Source organism: Neolamprologus brichardi, chromosome 20 (genome assembly GCF_056152115.1).
Source record: "Neolamprologus brichardi isolate AB-2024 chromosome 20, ASM5615211v1, whole genome shotgun sequence".
NCBI lineage: Eukaryota > Metazoa > Chordata > Actinopteri > Cichliformes > Cichlidae > Neolamprologus > Neolamprologus brichardi.
Window position 1 is genome coordinate 14,003,531 of NC_142123.1, and position 19,590 is coordinate 14,023,120.

Here is a 19,590-nt window from a genome sequence, read left to right on the forward strand (position 1 = left end):
CTCATCAGAAATAGCTGAGGGGGAAAAAGGCTGAGGTTTGCTAAATTATACAGAAACTGGATTGAAATTCAATAGCAGCAGTATTTATGGAATGATGAATCCAAATTTGTGTATAAACATATTTTTTTTGTTCCGATTGTCAGCAGTGAGTGTCTACAGGCTGTAAAAGACGGTGCAGGCTCTGTCATGGGGACATTATGGTTGTCTTGAGGATGTTTTTGGAATTATGAACTCAGGAAGGTACGGTTAGATTTTGATCCATCATGTACAGTGGGGCAAAAAAGTATTTAGTCAGCCACCGATTGTGCAAGTTCCCCCACTTAAAATGATGACAGAGGTCAGTAATTTGCACCAGAGGTACACTTCAACTGTGAGAGACAGAATGTGAAAAAAAAAAAAAAAAATCCATGAATTCACATGGTAGGATTTGTAAAGAATTTATTCGTAAATCAGGGTGGAAAATAAGTATTTGGTCAATAACAAAAATACAACTCAATACTTTGTAACATAACCTTTGTTGGCAATAACAGAGGTCAAACGTTTACTATAGGTCTTTACCAGGTTTGCACACACAGTAGCTGGTATTTTGGCCCATTCCTCCATGCAGATCTTCTCAAGAGCAGTGATGTTTTGGGGCTGTCGCCGAGCAACACGGACTTTCAACTCCCGCCACAGATTTTCTATGGGGTTGAGGTCTGGAGACTGGCTAGGCCACTCCAGGACTTTCAAATGCTTCTTACGGAGCCACTCCTTTGTTGCCCGGGCGGTGTGTTTTGGATCATTGTCATGTTGGAAGACCCAGCCTCGTTTCATCTTCAAAGTTCTCACTGATGGAAGGAGGTTTTGGCTCAAAATCTCACGATACTTGGCCCCATTCATTCTGTCCTTAACACGGATCAGTCGTCCTGTCCCCTTGGCAGAAAAACAGCCCCATAGCATGATGTTTCCACCCCCATGCTTCACAGTAGGTATGGTGTTCTTGGGATGCAACTCAGTATTCTTCTTCCTCCAAACACGACGAGTTGAGTTTATACCAAAAAGTTCTACTTTGGTTTCATCTGACCACATGACATTCTCCCAATCCTCTGCTGTATCATCCATGTGCTCTCTGGCAAACTTCAGACGGGCCTGGACATGCACTGGCTTCAGCAGCGGAACACGTCTGGCACTGCGGGATTTGATTCCCTGCCGTTGTAGTGTGTTACTGATGGTGACCTTTGTTACTTTGGTCCCAGCTCTCTGCAGGTCATTCACCAGGTCCCCCCGTGTGGTTCTGGGATCTTTGCTCACCGTTCTCATGATCATTTTGACCCCATGGGATGAGATCTTGCGTGGAGCCCCAGATCGAGGGAGATTATCAGTGGTCTTGTATATCTTCCATTTTCTGATGATTGCTCCCACAGTTGATTTTTTCACACCAAGCTGCTTGCCTATTGTAGATTCACTCTTCCCAGTCTGGTGCAGGTCTACAATTCTTTTCCTGGTGTCCTTCAAAAGCTCTTTGGTCTTGGCCATGGCGGCGTTTGGAGTCTGACTGGTTGAGGCTGTGGACAGGTGTCTTTTATACAGATGATGAGGTCAAACAGGTGCCATTCATACAGGTAACGAGTGGGGGACAGAAAAGCTTCTTACAGAAGACGTTACAGGTCTGTGAGAGCCAGGGATTTTCCTTGTTTGAGGTGACCAAATACTTATTTTCCACCCTGATTTACGAATAAATTCTTTACAAATCCTACCATGTGAATTCATGGATTTTTTTTTCACATTCTGTCTCTCACAGTTGAAGTGTACCTCTGGTGCAAATTACTGACCTCTGTCATCATTTTAAGTGGGGGAACTTGCACAATCGGCGGCTGACTAAATACTTTTTTGCCCCACTGTAATCCCATCTGCAAAATGTTTCACTGCCAACTGCTTTTTTCAACAATGATGAGAATGGAGCAGTGCAATTTCATCTTAGCAAAGACCAGAATAAAAGGCAACATGCCAACATTCAAAGAAGACTTTGAATGTCTTTTGAGGAGCCTGGAGAATTATTCCTGAAGACTACTTAAAGAAATTATAAGAAAGTTTGCCTGAGAGGGTCCAGGTTGCATTGAATAATAAAGGCGTTGACTTTTAAACCTTTGGCTTATTTTCCCTCTATGTTTGCACGTTTTTTTTTAAAAAAAAACTACACCCATTTCATTTCCCATTTTCTAGCAAAATAGAAAGAAATAAAGGGTGGCTCAGGAATGTTGCACAATACATTTTTAAGAAGTTAATGGATTCTAAAGTTGCTACATTTGATCCTGTTGCACAACAATACACAGACTGATTCTTACATAGCACTTTTCTACTCTCCTGACGCACTCATATACAACACATTCACTTTCTTCTAAGCTTTTTAGCGCTTCCTAACCAACATTCATATTCGGATGGATGCTCCACCTCCTGAGATACAGCCACCCCTGTACACTGTGTTGGTTCTTTTGGAGCTAGAAGTTGCAATATATGAAAGAGAATAGAGTGCTAAGATATGAGCTAAGATTAGCAAGCTTAATGCAAGGTAATTTGTGGGACCATTAAAGTAGTTGTGACAGCTGTTAAGATACTTCAGCGTAGACCAGAGCTGACATTGCCATTTATATAACCATTCCTTAGCCTAGCTAAAAAAATATCAATACACTTGTAATATCTTTTTTTCACTTCTGGGTAACAAAAACATCGACATTTTATGTCCCTAATGAACTTTGGAGCTACAAACAAACCGTTTCATCCTTTCAGCTGACACTGAGGAATGTCACCTGCTAGCTGCTAACTGGAACTGCCTGTTGTTTGATGTGAGAAAGGCTGGGCTAAATGTGTTCCAAGCATTCCTATTAAAAACTGCTTCCTGTAACCAATGAGCTCGAGCTAAAACTGAAAACCTGAGAGCTGCGAGGCTAAAACAATAATCTGAAAGATGCTAATAAGCTTTGTTGAGCTTAGGGGAACTATAAACGCTTTCACACCCATGTCCTTTATTTCAGTTCTCATCCGTCCATTTAAATCTCGGGTTGTAAACACACATTATATTCACCTGACAGACACTAACTGGGACTGATGGCCCGCCAGCATTTCCAACCTCCATGTAATTTGATGTTGTGTAAATCTTTGTCTCGCTGTAGGTGGGGTGCTGGCAGAGATGTCTCAAGGAAGATTAGCGGCGAGGCCGGCAGTCCCCCCGGGAGCATCACAACTGATTAAACCTACAGCTCTTATCTATCCAAGAGAACAGATCCACGATAGGCTGCTGCCCACTGGTTACTATCACCGCTCAAATGTCTAGATTAACCCACAAGAGCATCTGCAGCCTATTAGTGGAATTAAACCCATGAAGACAAGCGGCCATCCTGCTGTGAATTGGCTGAGGGCAATTAGTTCAAACCTTATTCCTAATGACTGATGCTTTAATGAGCGGTGGTGACGAAAATTCTCAGATCCTTCACTTTTATGTATCCATCTAAAAATACTCCAAAATAGTCCCTAATAATTCTCATTTTTTAAAGCTGCTCAGGACCCTTAACAAGTCGATGAAGCTGTGTTGTTGGAGAATTCAGTTTTACAACTCAAATCTTGCTTTGACTTTTGTAGTTTTACAGTAAGATCTTTATCTACAAAATAACTGTAGTGGCCAGACGTAATAAACCCCCCCCCCCCCCCCCCCCCAAAAAAAAAAACAACAATCCTTTAAAATGTATTTCAGTAAAAGAACAAAGCAAAAATAACCACAGATACACACATCTTAAAAATTGACTTAGTCGTGGTCCTCATATAAATATACTTTCCCTCATTGATGAGCAGCTAGTTTTACCTTACCCTTTTTATGCCCTTTATATACCGCTATTTATCATTGAAATGCAACCCTTCATCACTGTTAAGAGAGGGTACAAAGTCAGTGAAGAGGTGAAAAAGTGAAGAGGACTCCTTGTAGTACAATGAAATAAAATGCATGCAGTAGTGTTGTGCTTTATTTATTTTGTATTATATTTACTAAGACTTACTGTTGACAATTTATTGCAATTTTGATTATAAAATATTTGATCCATTGTCAACAAAAGCGTTACTTGATGTTGTTTGGGTAGAATTATATTGATTTTTACTGGAGGGTTTCATCACTCAAGACTTCAAAACTCTCCTACGGTCTCCATGGTTGTTCGTGTTAGCCTTACTGTTGTTTCGCTGAATTCAGGGAATAAGCGTGCCTTTTTATTTCCTGGGGTAAATGTTTTTATTCATCCATGAAAGATCACCTAGACAATAACATTCCACTTCTGCATAACTTTTGTCTGAGTCTTTTCCTGTAAAAAAAAAGAAAAAGGAGTTCTTCCTTCCCGCATTCCCCAGATGCTACTCATAGGCCAGCGACTGATTGCCTGCGTTTTCCCTTTTTCCGTATTATTAAAAACTGAACACTTTAAGAAGCCCCAACTCCTCTCAAAGGTCTTTGTTGTATATGAATGAACAACTTGCAGCATGTTCTGATAAGCATCTTTTGTCCTATGGCCTTTCTTTAACTGATGGGATTTGTTGGAGGTTATGTCAATTATATTCTCTTGCTTAGAAATCTTTTTTATTTTATTTTAATTTTCCTGTCTTTTGTTTCTTTAAATTTTTTGAATAATTAATAATACTGAAGCCAGTGCTTGAGTATATCTATCTGCACTTGAAAGCCAAGCGCAGAGCTTATTTTCTCTTCGCTAACATAGATATAGGCACCCTGCCCTATGTTGATGCCATCTACCATCCTCTTATCTCTTCATCCGTTTCCCGTTTCTGATGCTTTTCTACAGTCTTAAACAGGAAGTTGTATAACCTTCTGGCCTAGTAAATTCTCTGTAGGCGTTAAAAACAGTGCATAGGCCATTGTTGTTTCTAGCTTAAACCCCACCCCCCAAAACAACCCTCAAAAAAAAAAAAAAGCAGTGTTGTCAATCCATTTCTAGTCTGTTGCAGTTCTAAGTTTATTTTTAACCCCAGAAAACAAATGAACTCTTTGAAGCAATACAAAGGAGCACAAGTGTCATAGTTTTAAAGAAACATATTTATTGAAATTGTATAAAAATAGCTTCTAAAATAATTTACAATTCTAATTTGAAAAGATGGAAAAACAAAACAAATATCCAAGCTGCGATCATGCAGCCAGAAAAGTCTTCTCAGTCTCGCACTCACAACATTCACTCAAACAGCGCAACGAAAACCAGTTACCATCAGTAGACATTGGATGTTTACATACATTAGGATGGAAGTGCTTTTGGGACTATTTACATGTTATTTACAACACATACAAACATACACATACACATCTGCTCTTTTCAAATTTTTCAAGCCATAAATATGGTCACATCTCTGCTATTCTTTTTAAATAATGTGGGCTCTTCAGTGATGGTGGAATGCCGCACACACATCAACAGCCGAAATTCTCTCATAAATAAATAAATAAGATCTGTGACCAAAAAAAAACAAAACCTCATTGAGTGTGAAAAAGAAGACAGCAATAATAAATATCGTTCTTATTTACAATTCTCGTCCCCAGCAATTTTTTTAAGACCTGCGTGAGGCACTGTTTATAAGAAAAAAAATTGAAGAGCAGAGGATGTTATATCTCGGTATGGTTTTGCATTGTGGTGTGCATTCAGGTGGGTTTGAATGAGCGGTTGCCTAAGCCTTGTGTTTGTATACAACACAAGAAGGAGGAGGAAGCAAAGGTTGTAGAATAGAGGTGGATGCTGTACTAAAGAGTGAGGTAAGTCCAGTTTTTTTTATGATTTGTTTGCACAGGTTGCTGCCAGAGCTATGAGGTTGTCTGGTTGCTAATGACATTGGAGTAGTAGAAATAGTGATAGTAGTGGTTATAAATGGCATAGGCTTTACTGATCTAGGCCCACGAGAGGAAAAACAGTGACAGCAATAAACGCTATAAAGCCTTGTAGAACGTAAGGAGCAAAAAGGCCATTGATGAAAAGCCTTTTTGCGTTCACAAATTCAAGTATTTTCAGGCGCCTACCCCCCCAACAATCTCACAGAAGGCACTTTTCTTTGAGAAAACAAAAAAACAAAAGTCAAGCTTCTCTTCACCAGCGTCTTTGCTTTTCCCTCTTTGCTGTGATCTCGAGGGAGAGAGCGGTGCAACGAGAGCTTATGTAACTCTGTCCTCTTGCCATTCAGCACAACAGCCACACAGGTGCTGTGTTTGCTCAGAGCAGGTGTGTCCAGAGCACGCCCTCCTGCAGACTCACGGACGTCCGGTGCCTAGATCAGCGTCCAGCGAGGATGATGTCATGATACTAATGGCTGGGAAACTCAAGTAGTCGGGGTCGTGACAGTGAAGAGGGTCTGACCCGCCAGGCCGAAACTGCCAGATGTGTGCAGTTGCATACACTTTGCTCTGGGGTGTGGTGGCCAACGTTCCTCTCCACTCTGCTTCAAGTCTTTTGTATCAGTGCAGTCCAGTTCGGACCAGAACAGCCCAATTGTAACAGTCCGCGCCCCTATCATCGAGCCACGGCCACGGGGGTGGGTGTGAAGGCTGAGGGCTCGTGGCCGATGCTGTGCAGTCTGATTTCTGTGGTCTGGTTCTCTGTCTGCACTGAGGACGGTACTACAGAGGAGGACATGCTCTGCATCCACGAGTGGTTGAAGATGTCCTCGAAGGACGGGCGGTCGGCTGGCCGCAGAGACAGACACCATTTGATTAGCTGCTGGCATTCTGGTGAAAATGAAGCAACATGCAATTAGTCCTGGTCAACACATGAGTAAAGTAGATGATGTGCAACATGTGACTGAAAGGCTGGTATATGAGCTGCAACGTGGGTTTACCTGATGAGATTCTCCTCCGGAAGAAGACCTGCCCCCTCATGATCTCCTCATCATGTTCAAATGGGATGTCCCCGCACACCATGTCATACAGCAGGATACCCAGGGACCAAACTGTGGCAGAGCGCCCATGGTAGCGATGGTACTTGATCCACTCTGGAGGACTGTACACTCTTGTGCCTGTGAGACAAAATTAAAATAAAAGAAAATAAAAGAAACAAATTAGCTTAAAAGGTGTACTCTTTCTAAAATAAAATTTGAAAATCTCAGAAAACCATGTGACTTATAACACAGTAATAGTGAAAATTAAAATATTTCTGGGGAGAGTTGAATGATAAAAAAAGACTGGGGATTTGTCAGCTGAGCCTGTTTCTCAGGCTGTTATCTGGGCTCAGGTGCCAGGCAGCGTGACAGGCAGTTTTTGCGTGCGGTAACAGAGTGCACTGGAGGGAGGGGGAGCAGACATGTGACTTTGTTTACAAACTTTGAGTTGTAAAAATACCACTTCCCTCCAGTGGGGGGCAACAAAACTAAGGCAAAACCTTCCAGCATGTACTAAAAGGCGGCTGTGTGGAGTCTGCTGTGGTCTAAACGGGCAAAAACCTTATAACCCTAATGATGTTGATAAAAAGTATATGTAGGTTAGGTGAAAAACAAAAACAATATACAGCGCACTATATACTGAGCGCAGTGAACTCACCATCAAAGTCCGTGTAAATGGTGTCCTTCAGCAGGGCTCCGGAGCCGAAATCGATGAGCTTCATCTCCCCGGTGCGGAGGTCGATGAGAATGTTCTCGTCTTTGACGTCCCGGTGCACCACGCCGCAGTTCTGGCAGTGCCGCACGGCCTCCAGCACCTGGCGGAAAAAGCTCCGCGCCAGGTCCTCCGGTAAGGCACCTTTCTCGGTGATGAAGTCGAACAAGTCCTTGACGTTTTCGGGTCTCTCCATTACGATGATGAAGCTGTCCGGCCGCTCGAACCAGTCCAGCATCTTGATAACGCCGCGGAAGCCCGTCCCGACTTTTTTCAGCAGGACGATCTCCATTGGGACCCGAGAGCCGTTAGGCTTTAGAGACAAATGACAAATACAGCATTCAATACACACGTACACGTCCTAAACCAACCCGCATGTGTGGGTATTGATAAATAATGTGTTTTTCATCTTAATTAAAAAGGCGCTAAAAAAAGCTGCTTCTTACCAGCTCTCCCCACTCCGAGATTCTGTCCTTGGCTACATGTTTGACAGCGACCTGCCATGGCAAAGGAGAGACCGCGTCACACAACGTGTACAACAACCGCACATGTAATAACCGTGACAAACAAATGAGCACATAAAAAACATATTCTAATATTAAAACATGGCGTACTAACCGGAGCTCCGTCGGCTATCCTCGTTCCGGAGTAGACGGTTCCGAAGCCGCCGCTGCCCAGCACGGCGCCGACCTGATAAAGCTTCTCGAAAGGCTCCCTCTCCTTCACTGCAACACAGTATAAACATAGCCGGTAAATACCGGAGAGCAAACCCGCTTATCCGCGCTGGAAACAGCGCAATATATACGGCGCTAATATAAGAATATAAAATATTGCAACATGGCTAACATTACTGTTAATAAATGGCCGTCCTCGGCAATTATTATGTTAAACTAGCTGCTAGCGTGTGTAGACTGAACCACTGCTGCAGCACCGTCCTCCATGACAACACAGCGGGGGGAGAAAAAGGGCGTCTAACCTTGATGAACCTGGAGCTGGATTTTCGCCGGCATGTCTACGGTGGAGATGTGGGCCAGAGAATTGAGCTTGGACAGCAGCATTCCTTTAATATCCACCGCAGGTCAACGACGTGTGCCCTCCGTCTTCGTTTTTGTTTTGTTGAAAGGAGTAGTTTTATTCCGACAGTGCGTCTCTCCCGTGCTGAGCTCCGAGTCCACGTTGCAGGAACAAAAATGCGGTAGGGATCCTTTCATCCGAATAGCAGACAAAAAAACAGTCCCTGTGGTCCAGGAAAATATAGCCAAAAACGTAGTCCCGGCAAAAGGATGAAACCCTAACGCGAGCTACGGCAGTTCCCCTGCAATGTTTTGTAAACAGTTGAGTAAAAATGCGCGATATAAAGAGATAAGGTAGGGTTCGACCTAGTGCCTCAGTCTGACACCGGCTCCTGAAAATATCTGATCGGGGGGGGGGGGAGGACCCTTATATGACTATAGTAAGGAGGCGGGTACCAAATGCTGACGTCTACATTAGTCCCGCCCCCTTCCGCTCCTCTACACCAATAAAAAGCAAATACCACATGTCAATCACAGACTGAAAATAAAGCTAACCGGCCTGCCAGACACAGACGTGGCGGGAATCAAAACGCGCCAAAAAGGGAGAGACTAAAGTAATAATTATGAATTCATGTTGGAGGGAAATGCAAATCCAAGGCCAAGTGCTTGTCTCCTCCCTTCTCGGGAAACCAAACCGGGTGGGGTGAGGGGGATATAACAAGACCATTAGGAATAAGACTGAAGATAAAAGGGCGACACTGGTGAAGCTGCATATACCATTTTGTCTACTCTGGCATAGCTTGATATCACCTGCAGAGCGTTTTCCTTTTTTTTCTCCCCACTGTTTGCACGTCACTTGCTAAGCCTGCATTTAACAAAATAAACACCCTGTTGCTGCACTGAAGCATCCAAATTGCTTCATAAAGATATTTGTGCTTATAACACACATTTGTATGCACTCAAAGTATAGATATGACCTGAGAGCAGTTCATCAATTTGCACTTCAGTTATGCTCACCCCCTGCCAATCACCTGATTAATTTCACATTCAACACAAAGCTTTACGGGATGAAGTGAAGCCCAGGACTGTGCTTTCAGTTGACAATGCCTCTCAACTGGCTGCTGCATCAAAGAGGCGCTAGTGAGAATAGCTGCATTCCACTCATTCTTTCAAATTGGGTGGCCGTGTCTGCAGCCGTTCACAGGATGTGGGAAACTAGAGATAAATAGGCTTCCATTTACCCCCCTCCCCAGGCCCCCTCCTCTTTTTGCCCTCTCTGCTCCTCCTCTCTCCGCCTTCTTTTTCCCGCGCATGTTATTGTCTGAATGGCATGCTCCCTTTCCCCCACCCATGCTTAAGTTGCATTTTGTTTTCCTTTGAAATTTCACAGCAGATCTTAAACGGTCATGCTGCTGATTTATTGCGTTTCACATGTATGTCGTGAGATGACGCACCCCAAAAGAATAAAACAGTAAGTGGTGTGTGGGTGGATGAGAAACACTGCTTTGTAGATACACTACAGTTTTAAAAAAAGATGACAGATAAAGTGCAGATGATTTACTATTTTGCAGCTTTGGTTTGTATTTAGTGGCAGAGATTCATTTTTTGTAGTTTTTTTTTTTAATGCACGGGCTAGCATGCACAAAAATGTGTGCTTAATGCACCATGAAGGTCATTGAGTGCATGTAAGGGGAAAAAAAAGACTCAGTGGGCTACTCTCTTAAGGTATTTTCAGGTCAGTCTGGCTTAGTGGAATGACAATGAGAGAAAGCGGGGCTGTTGATACATGCATTTGGGACACCCTGGGCAAATTCCTTCAGCCCTAAAATGTTTGAAGACAATATGCAAATCAGGTGCAGAACAATGTAACCAAATGCCAATCTCATTTAAAAGGCTTTCTTCAAGTAGTGGCGTGGATGAGGGCTCTGTAACCAAACATATGTAACTTCCTTCTTTCTTTAGGATCTACACCAGCCATTCTTCCTGGGTGTAGATTCCATTTGAGGACAACAGGGAGGCAAGGGGGGACACACATGAAGTAGCCCCCAGTAACTGTTGACTTTCAGATACTTCATTTCCTGCATTCTTTTGTAAATTTTAGGCAACAGTTTGCACACATTTTTCTGCATTATTTGAAGGTAGAAATGCATCACCAGCTCAACATCTACTGGATATATGTATGGAGTGTCTGCGAGGCCTTCTGCATTGCTTTAAAAGGATTATTCTGAACCCTTTCCACATTAACATTATCCCCACTGAGTCGAAAGATGTAAGCATTATTTGCTCTGTCCTGTTTTGTTTGCTTGGCTCCAGACGTCAGAGTCAAACTGTAATGAGTTTATAATTCTGTGTGACATCAGGCTGTGTTTGTGTCTTTTGTTTGGGGAAGTATAACCTTGTCATGTCTGTGAAGGTTCTCAGTCATCCAGGTCATCGTAGTCAAAGGAGCTTGCAAAGAAAAGCATCTGGACTTCTTTAACCTTGTCATCTGATAACAGTAATGATAAATTCATTTGCTTAATTTATAACAACCCCGCCCCCAGACTTTAATAGACTTTAATAGCAACTATGCTTGGCTATGCTTTAGCAAGATTGCTCCCCATGTTCAAAACCTTCTGCACTTTACTGAAGAGATTTTGAAACGCCTAAATTCCTAAAACAGAAGCCAGTGCAAACACTGCTATCCCATTAAGTGCCACTTGAGGCAGGCTCCAAAAAGTCATAAACATAAACTTTATTTGTATAGCACAAATTAAGAAAAAAACAAAAACAAAGCAACAGCACATGGTGAAACCTTGAGATTAGCCTTTATTAGCCTTTACCATTGCCAGCTTGGTTTCAGAAAACCTCATGATAATACCATTTCATCTGTAAAAGGTCATTAACATGATGGTGGCCAAAACGCTAACGTGTAAGCTTAAAACCTTTCCTCTTCTTCTTTCAGATTTCATGCAATTTCTTGCATCTAGGTTATGCTTCACTTTTCCATAACACATACATTCCCTCCCTGCACTATTTGCCTTTTATATAAAACATTTCAATTAGCATTCATGTTGCTTTGGGTATCACTGTTTTATCAAATATTTAAACCAGCATTGTGAATGCTCATGTACAATGTACAGTCTCATTCTGCTCCAATAAAGAAATCCAGTTGTATAGAAGTCTATTGGAAAATGGCCCTTGGCTCCCTTACCCTTTTCTGAGATGGTGATAGCAACTTGCTCGAACAGTTTTTCACAATGCAATGCACCAAGTGGGTAGGCCCACCTCGCATTCATTCAGATTTCATTTACACACCTTTCAGTTCCTTTATATGTTTGCATTAATCAGACTATGACCTTTTAAGGCCTTGATTTTAATGTCACTGACCAGGCTTTGTAGCTTAAATCACATTTGCCACACTTGTATTCGAACTGAACATAGCTTCAGTGTCGAAATATATGTGAATAAGTGGATAATCTATGAAACTATTGTTAATGCGTTTATGTTCCTGCTGTAATAATGTAAGGGTAAGTGGTGTTAGGTGGCATAGGTTCTGACGGGAGTGTGCACTTCATGCCCAGTCAGGGGCACAGGAGAAGTGTGTGAAAATGGAACGATCCAAAGCAATGAGTGCCACAGTGAAATGCCACAAGTGAGTGCATCATCTTTCTGTAGGCTGCAGATATTCCTGCCTGCATGATCAGCAATGCTCAAATGACAGCCATCTAAGCCCATCTGTCAAAAGGACAGGTTATTAGTTTGGGACCAGCTGCTCACTCCAATATCCTGACGTATTTCCCCTAAGGGGAGGGCGACAGGTTCTCAGTGTAAAGCAGGGCATCCCGCTCTTTATGGTCGCCAAACAGAGCCACAGTGACCCGTGTAATGGGCTGGTGGGCTCAAATTTGGAGCAGGTTTTTCATTTAGGTCAGTGTTATTCTGCATATTGAAACTTTAGAGGCCACAGGATAAAAAAGCCACATAGCTAAAGTTGGCTTGCATAATATGTCTATGAATTACTTCCTCTTTCTAGAGAAATGAAAACCATTTCCACTGGAAAGTTTCACAACACCAATGTTTGTGTAGAATGACTGGTCATAATCAGTATGTGCATAACCCTTTGTAAATATTTGGATAAAAGGCACTTTTATTCAGAGTTTTATGAGATTGCTAAATGCTTAAAGTAGCAAAACAAAAAACAAACAAAAAAAAAACCTGAAAAAAAAAACAAAACAAGACATCATATCCAGTGAAAATCTTGATACTGTGAGCTGGCTTCTTTGGGAGGGAGCTTGCCATAAAGAAAATTGTTATCTCTGTTACCTTTTGGCAAACTCCTGACTTGCTACTCCACCTTCGCGCTTCCTGTAAAAGTTATGAAATGTCCGATATGACATATTTATTAAGCACACATTGCCTTTCAAGGAGATGATTCACTTTCTCTCTCACCCACATGTGTGACCTCTTTTTCACTCCTCTCAGTCTTTCTGGATTGGGGTAAAAAGTGAAACACCACTTAAGACACGTGTCCATCCATCAATCATTAACTGCTGGCCGGGCCGCCTTCTTTAGCTGAACCACAGTTCCCACCTGCTGTAAGTAGCAGGAAAATGATTACAGAAGGTCACGAGATAAAGGTCCACTAGTGGTTCCAATGAGTTAAACACTAGATTGAACTCTCCAATGTTGTTATATTCACATAAAATCCTGCGACACAAGCATGTATAATTATAAGATATACTGATTTGTATTTTATGCCTTTGCTGTCTGTGTGGAATCGAGACGGGTAATTATTGTAAATAGCTGGTTTAAGTAAAAGCATGCAGGTTTTTACTTATGATATGCATAGTGATGACTGTGTTAATGGACATTCTCTGTAATTTCCCCCCATAATAGGTTTGATACTTCACTCACAGCCTTATCATTCATGACAGCACCTTCGGAGCTCACAATAAATGCAGAGCCCCCCAATGCAGGGATAATTGCTGTTTATATATTGTAATTGCTTTAAGCTGTGTGAGCCTATAGTGAACTCAAATAACATCTCAGCTGTAATGATGCTGATGGAGAAAAATATAGCTTTCCTAATATCTAGCTTTTACATATAGACATGCTTCGCTTTCATTTTCTGAGCAGAAAAGAAATAATTTGTCATAATGAAGATTCCATGTGCATGAAAAAGTGTGTACAAATGTAACAATTAGCTCATGATCTTCACCTAAAATCCCCCCAAAGGACCTCAAAAAGGCATCTGTATGCTCATCACTGATAGCCGATTATCATGGGTAGGTGTGTGCTCTGTGACAGTGATTGACAAAGATGACCACGTAATTAGAGGACGGTCATAATACTGTCTTGCAGCTCAGCAGGAGGAGTAGCTTTGCTGCTCTCAGACAAACAAAGCCTGCCTGTGTCATTTATGTTGACAATGAAGCCGATAGACAATGAAGCCTGCAGGGTCCTTGTGTTCTGTTATTTATATGGGATAGTCAGGAATGAATGCTTAGTGCTGAAAGTTTGGTTCTCCTTGCTTTCCCATTTGAGCGGTCACTGATTTCAGTGCTTCAAAATGTCTGGGGTGAAAGTTACAATGCCTGGCCATTGCCCTGTGCTACGACACAGGACCTGGAAGTTGCTAAACCCACCACCAAAGGTGGTGCAAACTTAAACACACACAAATAAATACAACCGCTGAAACATTATCTGCCATACTTCCAAATGACCAGCAAAGTCTTTTTAGGTTCCCCCCTAAATAAGGAAAGCATGGGCATGTGTGAATGATTGTGTGTGTTTAAGGAATGAGATGGGGAGGGCAAGTTATATTTAGAGATGACTTAAAGGCAGAAAGACTAGCTGTGGGCTGGGTAGCCTCCGGTGTGGCCTGACCTCTCCTCAGGTAGCCTCTTATCCCCTGCTCTCCTCAGGTTATAAGAGGCCTTGGCTAGTGGGGCTCATGGGAAAAGGCTCCAATACACATCAAAGGAAGACCTATGTGGGAAAGCACTACAGAGTCCCATAGGTCACCACAGGTCAACTTTCATGTCAGCACAGGCCTGATTTCAGGTCAGAGGTTATTAGCATACCTGTCCTGGGCCACTCAGACTGTTCTTTAAGGAAATTATCCCCACTTGTCCCAATTAGGGGTTCTGCTACTGAAGGGTTGTTTATGATCTTTGTTGTGTTGGTTAAAGAGGAGTGGGTATAATCAGTGTGTAAAACAGGCAGGCTGCTTTTCACATTGCGAGCGGTTACAATAATAGAACTATTGTGAGGTTTAGCCTTGTCACTGTGGGGTTTCAGATCATAGGAAATAACACATGCAACTTCATCCCAGCAATTACTGCTGATAATGACATTACTGATAGAAAGGATTATTATTATCATATGACATGGCCTTACTAAAGTCCTGAAAAAATGTTCAGTAATTAGAAATAAAAATGCAGACACGTGGTGAAGTTGTGATAGTGTAAGGAAATGGTTAAACTGGTTTTTGGTAGCTTTTATGTAAGGTGCAAACTAGAATGTTTGGCTATAACCTGCAGTAGCATTACTTTTTTTTAACTGCTTTGGGGTTATAGGTCATGGTAAGTTATGTTATTCTTTGCTGTGAGGCCAAACTAGTACCAACCAGAACCTGCTCTAAACCAGAAGTAATTGTGTACAGTTGAAAACTTTACTATGAGCAGAAAAATTAACCTAATATGGAACTGCAGTGGCCAGTCAGGCCCTATGTTAAAGGGCCCATCTTTAAAACATCAAAAGCACATTTACAGCCTGATGCACTCTGAATATTGGAGTTTGGCATGTGGCCACTATAATTTAGAGGTGTCACAGGAGCTGTAGCTGATCTGCTAAGCCACACATCTGCTCCAGCTGTATAGAAAACATGGACGTAGCTTCTGGCTTTGAAAAAGGAAGTGCTTTAAACTGGAATTCTATCTGAAGACCTGATAGCTGTTGTTGAAGAAAAACTTCCAGTCGTATAGAAGTCTATGGGGAAAAGGCTTTCTGACGTAACCTCTGTAAACACTTTCCTGTTGAGTTCCAGGCGCTTTATGGTAAAGACCCGTACAATGCTAAGGGTCTTTACCTTTGCATTGTAAGGTAAAGACCCTACAATAATAGAGTGAAAACCCCAACAATTAGACAAATCCCTATAAGAAAGCACTTAACAACAGTGGGAAGAAAAAAACCCTTTTTAACAGGAAGAAATCGACAGCAGAACAAATGTCAAACATAGATAATAATAATAACTACTGATTAAATGCAAAGTAGTGTATAAACACAGAGAGTGAAAACAGATGAGTGATGAAAAAATACCTAGTACATCACGAGAAGCCCCCAGCAGTCCAACCCTATTGCAGCTGAACTAAGGGAGGGTTCAAGGTAAGCTTTACTACTTATTACTAGGCTTCATGAAAAGGAAATTAACCTCCTAGGACCTGGCGTCCACATATGTGGACATCACATTTTGGGTTATTTAGACCAAAATACTCAATTTTGCTCTACAAGAGCCTGATATCCGCATACAAAGACATTATACTACTACTGTTCTATTGCAATTTTAAACGAATATCCTCATATGTGGCTCTTATTTTTCTTAGAAACAAAAATTAGGTAAAAAAAAATCTGGTAATTCTTTGTTTTTACATTCATCAGGCCCCAATCAGCCCAAATATCAAAGAGAAATTAAAAATGCATCCTGTGGAAGAGTTCGGGTCTTAGGAGGTTAAGGCTTATCCTAATAGTAGAGTGACTGTCCAGTTCCTCAATCCAAACTGGGAGATACTGGGAGATACACAGAAGACTTCCCTGTAGGTGAAGGCTCTGCCTCCCATTTATTTTTTATCTTTGGTACCACAGGTAAGCCTGCAGTATGGGAGCAAAATGTTCTATTGGGGTGATATAGTACTATAAGGTCTTAAAGATGAGATGGGATCTGATTATTTGAGGCCATCTATGAGAGGAGAAGGATTACAAATTTGGTATTGTATTTAACAGGGAGACAATGAAGAGAAGATACTATAGGGGAAATTTGCTTTCTCTGTTGGGGCCCTGTTGGTTGTTTCTGTTTGACATTAAGGACTTCTTGAAATTGCACTGCTATGCTAAAATAGCAATAACCAGCCCTCCCCCAAGATGCCTGGGTGAAGGTCTGCTGAAAACACCACTCTCAGCAATGGCCTTCCACTGGTTCTGTAATGGCTTTAAGGGTCACAGTGAGGAAATGGTGAACTGAGGGGGGCTGTGAAGCTGTGTGCTTCTGCAAGGAATGTGCTGAACCAGGAAGAAGTCTGCTAGTGTCACCTTACCACAGAGGTTAGGGGGATCAAGGGGGTAGGGACTTGAAGGAGAGAAGAGCTGTTGTTTAGCGGGGGCAGTACGCATTCATCCACGTGGGAAACACACAGTAGTGACATATTAGACTGCTATCACACAAACAGCTCAGTGACACTGCAACCAGTCACGGCCAAAGAATTTTGGCGGCAGGGTTCTTTCAAAAAATTCCCACAGGGATGGAACAAGGAGTTTCTCCTTTGCTCTTTCTTTACGTTTGGCAATCAGCTGGTCTGTTTTCATTTCGAGAAATTAGAGACAGGTTACACTGATGCCACCTATAAATAGCCCTGTCCCAAACAACTAAGATTCCCCGACGGAGTTATGGAACACTGAAAAAGTCCCCACAATAGTTACAGCTAATGCTGCCTTATCTTTTTTTTTAGCATTTATTTTCACTGATCTGTTTGGTTTCTGTATCTTGTTTTGGTGCCCTGTCAAACTTTCTCCATTTCTTTTTCACTCCCCCATCCCCTAGAGTGTCTACTGTTGATTTGCATTGTGGCTCGGAGAGTGGGGTAAGCAGTTATTGTTGTTGTGATGGTAGAGGGGTTTTCCCACCAGCTTTTCCCTCTCCTCCAACTGAATCAAAACACCTCTGTGTTGCTGCCGGTGATGTCATGGCCCAGAAACCGCTCAAAGTCCTGCTTCCCTGGGAAACCCCATATCAGGAAGTCCAGATGATTTTTTTCCCCCTCGCTCTTTGATTGTTATAGCAGAGCAGCTTGGAAGAGACTGTGAGGTTTCTGATTAGGTTCCCATCCGCTGCTGGCTGAAGAGGCCACTGTGAACCCACTGAACTCAAATGCCAAAGCGGCTTGGCTACTCATCTGCCTGTCCCCCCCCCACCAATTTGCATTAAAGCAATAAAAAAAGGATATAACACGGCTCTAAAAAAGACAGCTCTTGCCAGTATTTGTGATTTATTATTTGTGTTGCTGTTTTGTGCATTCATGCATACAGGCTTAGGCCACAAGCAGCCATGAAATACAGCTGTCGATGAGTCATCAAGTAAAAATATCCAACAGCTGATTCAACCTAACAACAGGAAAACAAGAGTGGACTATGAAACCCAAAACAAAAGGGTGCATTCAGCAGGTCTAACTGATTGGTGTTTTTGAACTAGGAAGAGCATGTTTATTAGAGGAGACTTGTTTACTGATAATTATCAATTTCTTTGTTATCCATTGCTTTATATGGAGTTATAGACTGTCAAGTGTAAGTTTCTCACAGTACTGTTATGGACAGTTGGGGAGCCACCTGTGAGTCAGTGTTTTCCATGGCAGTTGCTGCAACTGTTAACTACTGTGGTTTACTGTTGCAACTGGAGAACTTTGTAGGCCTTTGCCACCCATGAATAGTAACCCTTCTAACCCTGGAAACCCGCTGTGCTGTTGTCATTTTAATAACATGGTTAGCTTAGCATAAAGAATAGATGCTAAGAATGAAACAAAAAAAAAATATTAAAGCACATAAGCTGACCATTTGTGTGTGTGTGTTTGTTTTGGTAATGTTTTTGTTGCTAACACCTATTAGCAACAAAAGCATTACCAAACAAATCCCCAAAGCATCATCTTTTTTTTCATCTATTATTTTCAGGGGGAAAATGCTAACTAGCCTAGCTTGCTACTATTAGCGGTGACATCTACAAGGCCTAACTGTATGGCTTCACTTTTCTAACCCCTGCTGTGTCATTGTCAGCTGCTTTTGTGTATCTCACATTATTGCATATTCTTCCTAATGCAGGGAATGTCACTTGTTAGGGTAGTTGTTATGGTGCTATAACTACCATAATTGCAGAAGTTGATAGTGCCTGTGGCAGCAACATCTCTGTCACTACCAATGTTCCCTCTAATTTTTTATGTGTCTGAGCAAACGCACAAATTCCCTGAGCGGTCCCTTGGACCACTGTGAGCAACAGCAGACGTGTGCACTGTGGTCACGCCAGCATCGAATCCATCCAAGTTACACGGTTAATTAAAATAATCAAATTACAGAATTTACATTTATGTTAGACTAAGTGCTTTTGCCCACTTACAATGAAAATTTTAAAAAGTCTTGTTCATGACCTGTGTAGTATGTTAGCACTATTGGAAGTAAAAACAACTTGAACTCCAATATTGAAAACACAACTTTCTTTTACATATTTATATATATATATATATATATATATATATATATATATATATATATATATATAAATATATAAAGCTCTAACTTGTACTATGAGTCGGAGTCTGTGTTCTGGGAGAGAGTCCTGTAACTCTCTGTCTGCAAAATACAGTATATAATGACCAATGCTAGGCAATTAATTTTATAGTTACTTCTTCAAGAAATTTACTGCGTTTTGCGAACAAAGGTTTTTGCAGCTGTTTACCTAAAATGCAGCCAAGGTGTTTTCTAAACAAACATTTCAAACTATTTACAGAACAATCAGTTGTTCTGCATCAAATTTGATGCCACACAAATCATTTGCGCCACTCCAAAAAATAATTTCTATACACTATGAGATAAAGGAGAACAACAGCCTGATACCTGCAGGCCTGACAACAGGAGATGTATCACTCCTGTAACACCTTTAACATTCAGCAGTCGCCTCATTGTTCTGACACACACAACAAAACTATTGACTACACTACACATGACACAAGATTTGCACTGAATGTC

At 41.7% G+C, this 19,590-nt stretch overlaps 1 protein-coding gene across 1 annotated transcript; it reads right to left on the reverse strand.

Moving 5' to 3' along the window:
- Positions 1 to 5,047: 5,047 nt before the first annotated feature.
- Positions 5,048 to 8,996, reverse strand: pim1 (Pim-1 proto-oncogene, serine/threonine kinase). The gene is made up of 6 exons (XM_006809573.3): positions 8,568 to 8,996; positions 8,210 to 8,316; positions 8,038 to 8,088; positions 7,538 to 7,904; positions 6,841 to 7,017; positions 5,048 to 6,730 (listed from the first exon to the last, which is right to left on the reverse strand). The coding sequence occupies exons 1-6, from the start codon at positions 8,647 to 8,649 to the stop codon at positions 6,516 to 6,518; spliced, it is 999 nt and encodes a 332-aa protein (XP_006809636.2). The 5' UTR covers positions 8,650 to 8,996; the 3' UTR covers positions 5,048 to 6,515.
- Between the last annotated feature and the right edge of the window lie 10,594 nt (positions 8,997 to 19,590).

Excerpts from the sequence above, each read along its gene's own strand:
- pim1 (XM_006809573.3), bottom strand. The coding sequence starts at position 8,649 with ATGCTGCTGTCCAAGCTCAATTCTCTGGCCCACATCTCCACCGTAGAC. Across the intron at positions 8,089-8,209 it reads GGATAGCCGACGGAGCTCCG|GTCGCTGTCAAACATGTAGC; the intron begins GTTAGTACGCCA and ends TTGCCATGGCAG. Across the intron at positions 7,018-7,537 it reads CATTTACACGGACTTTGATG|GCACAAGAGTGTACAGTCCT; the intron begins GTGAGTTCACTG and ends TTTGTCTCACAG.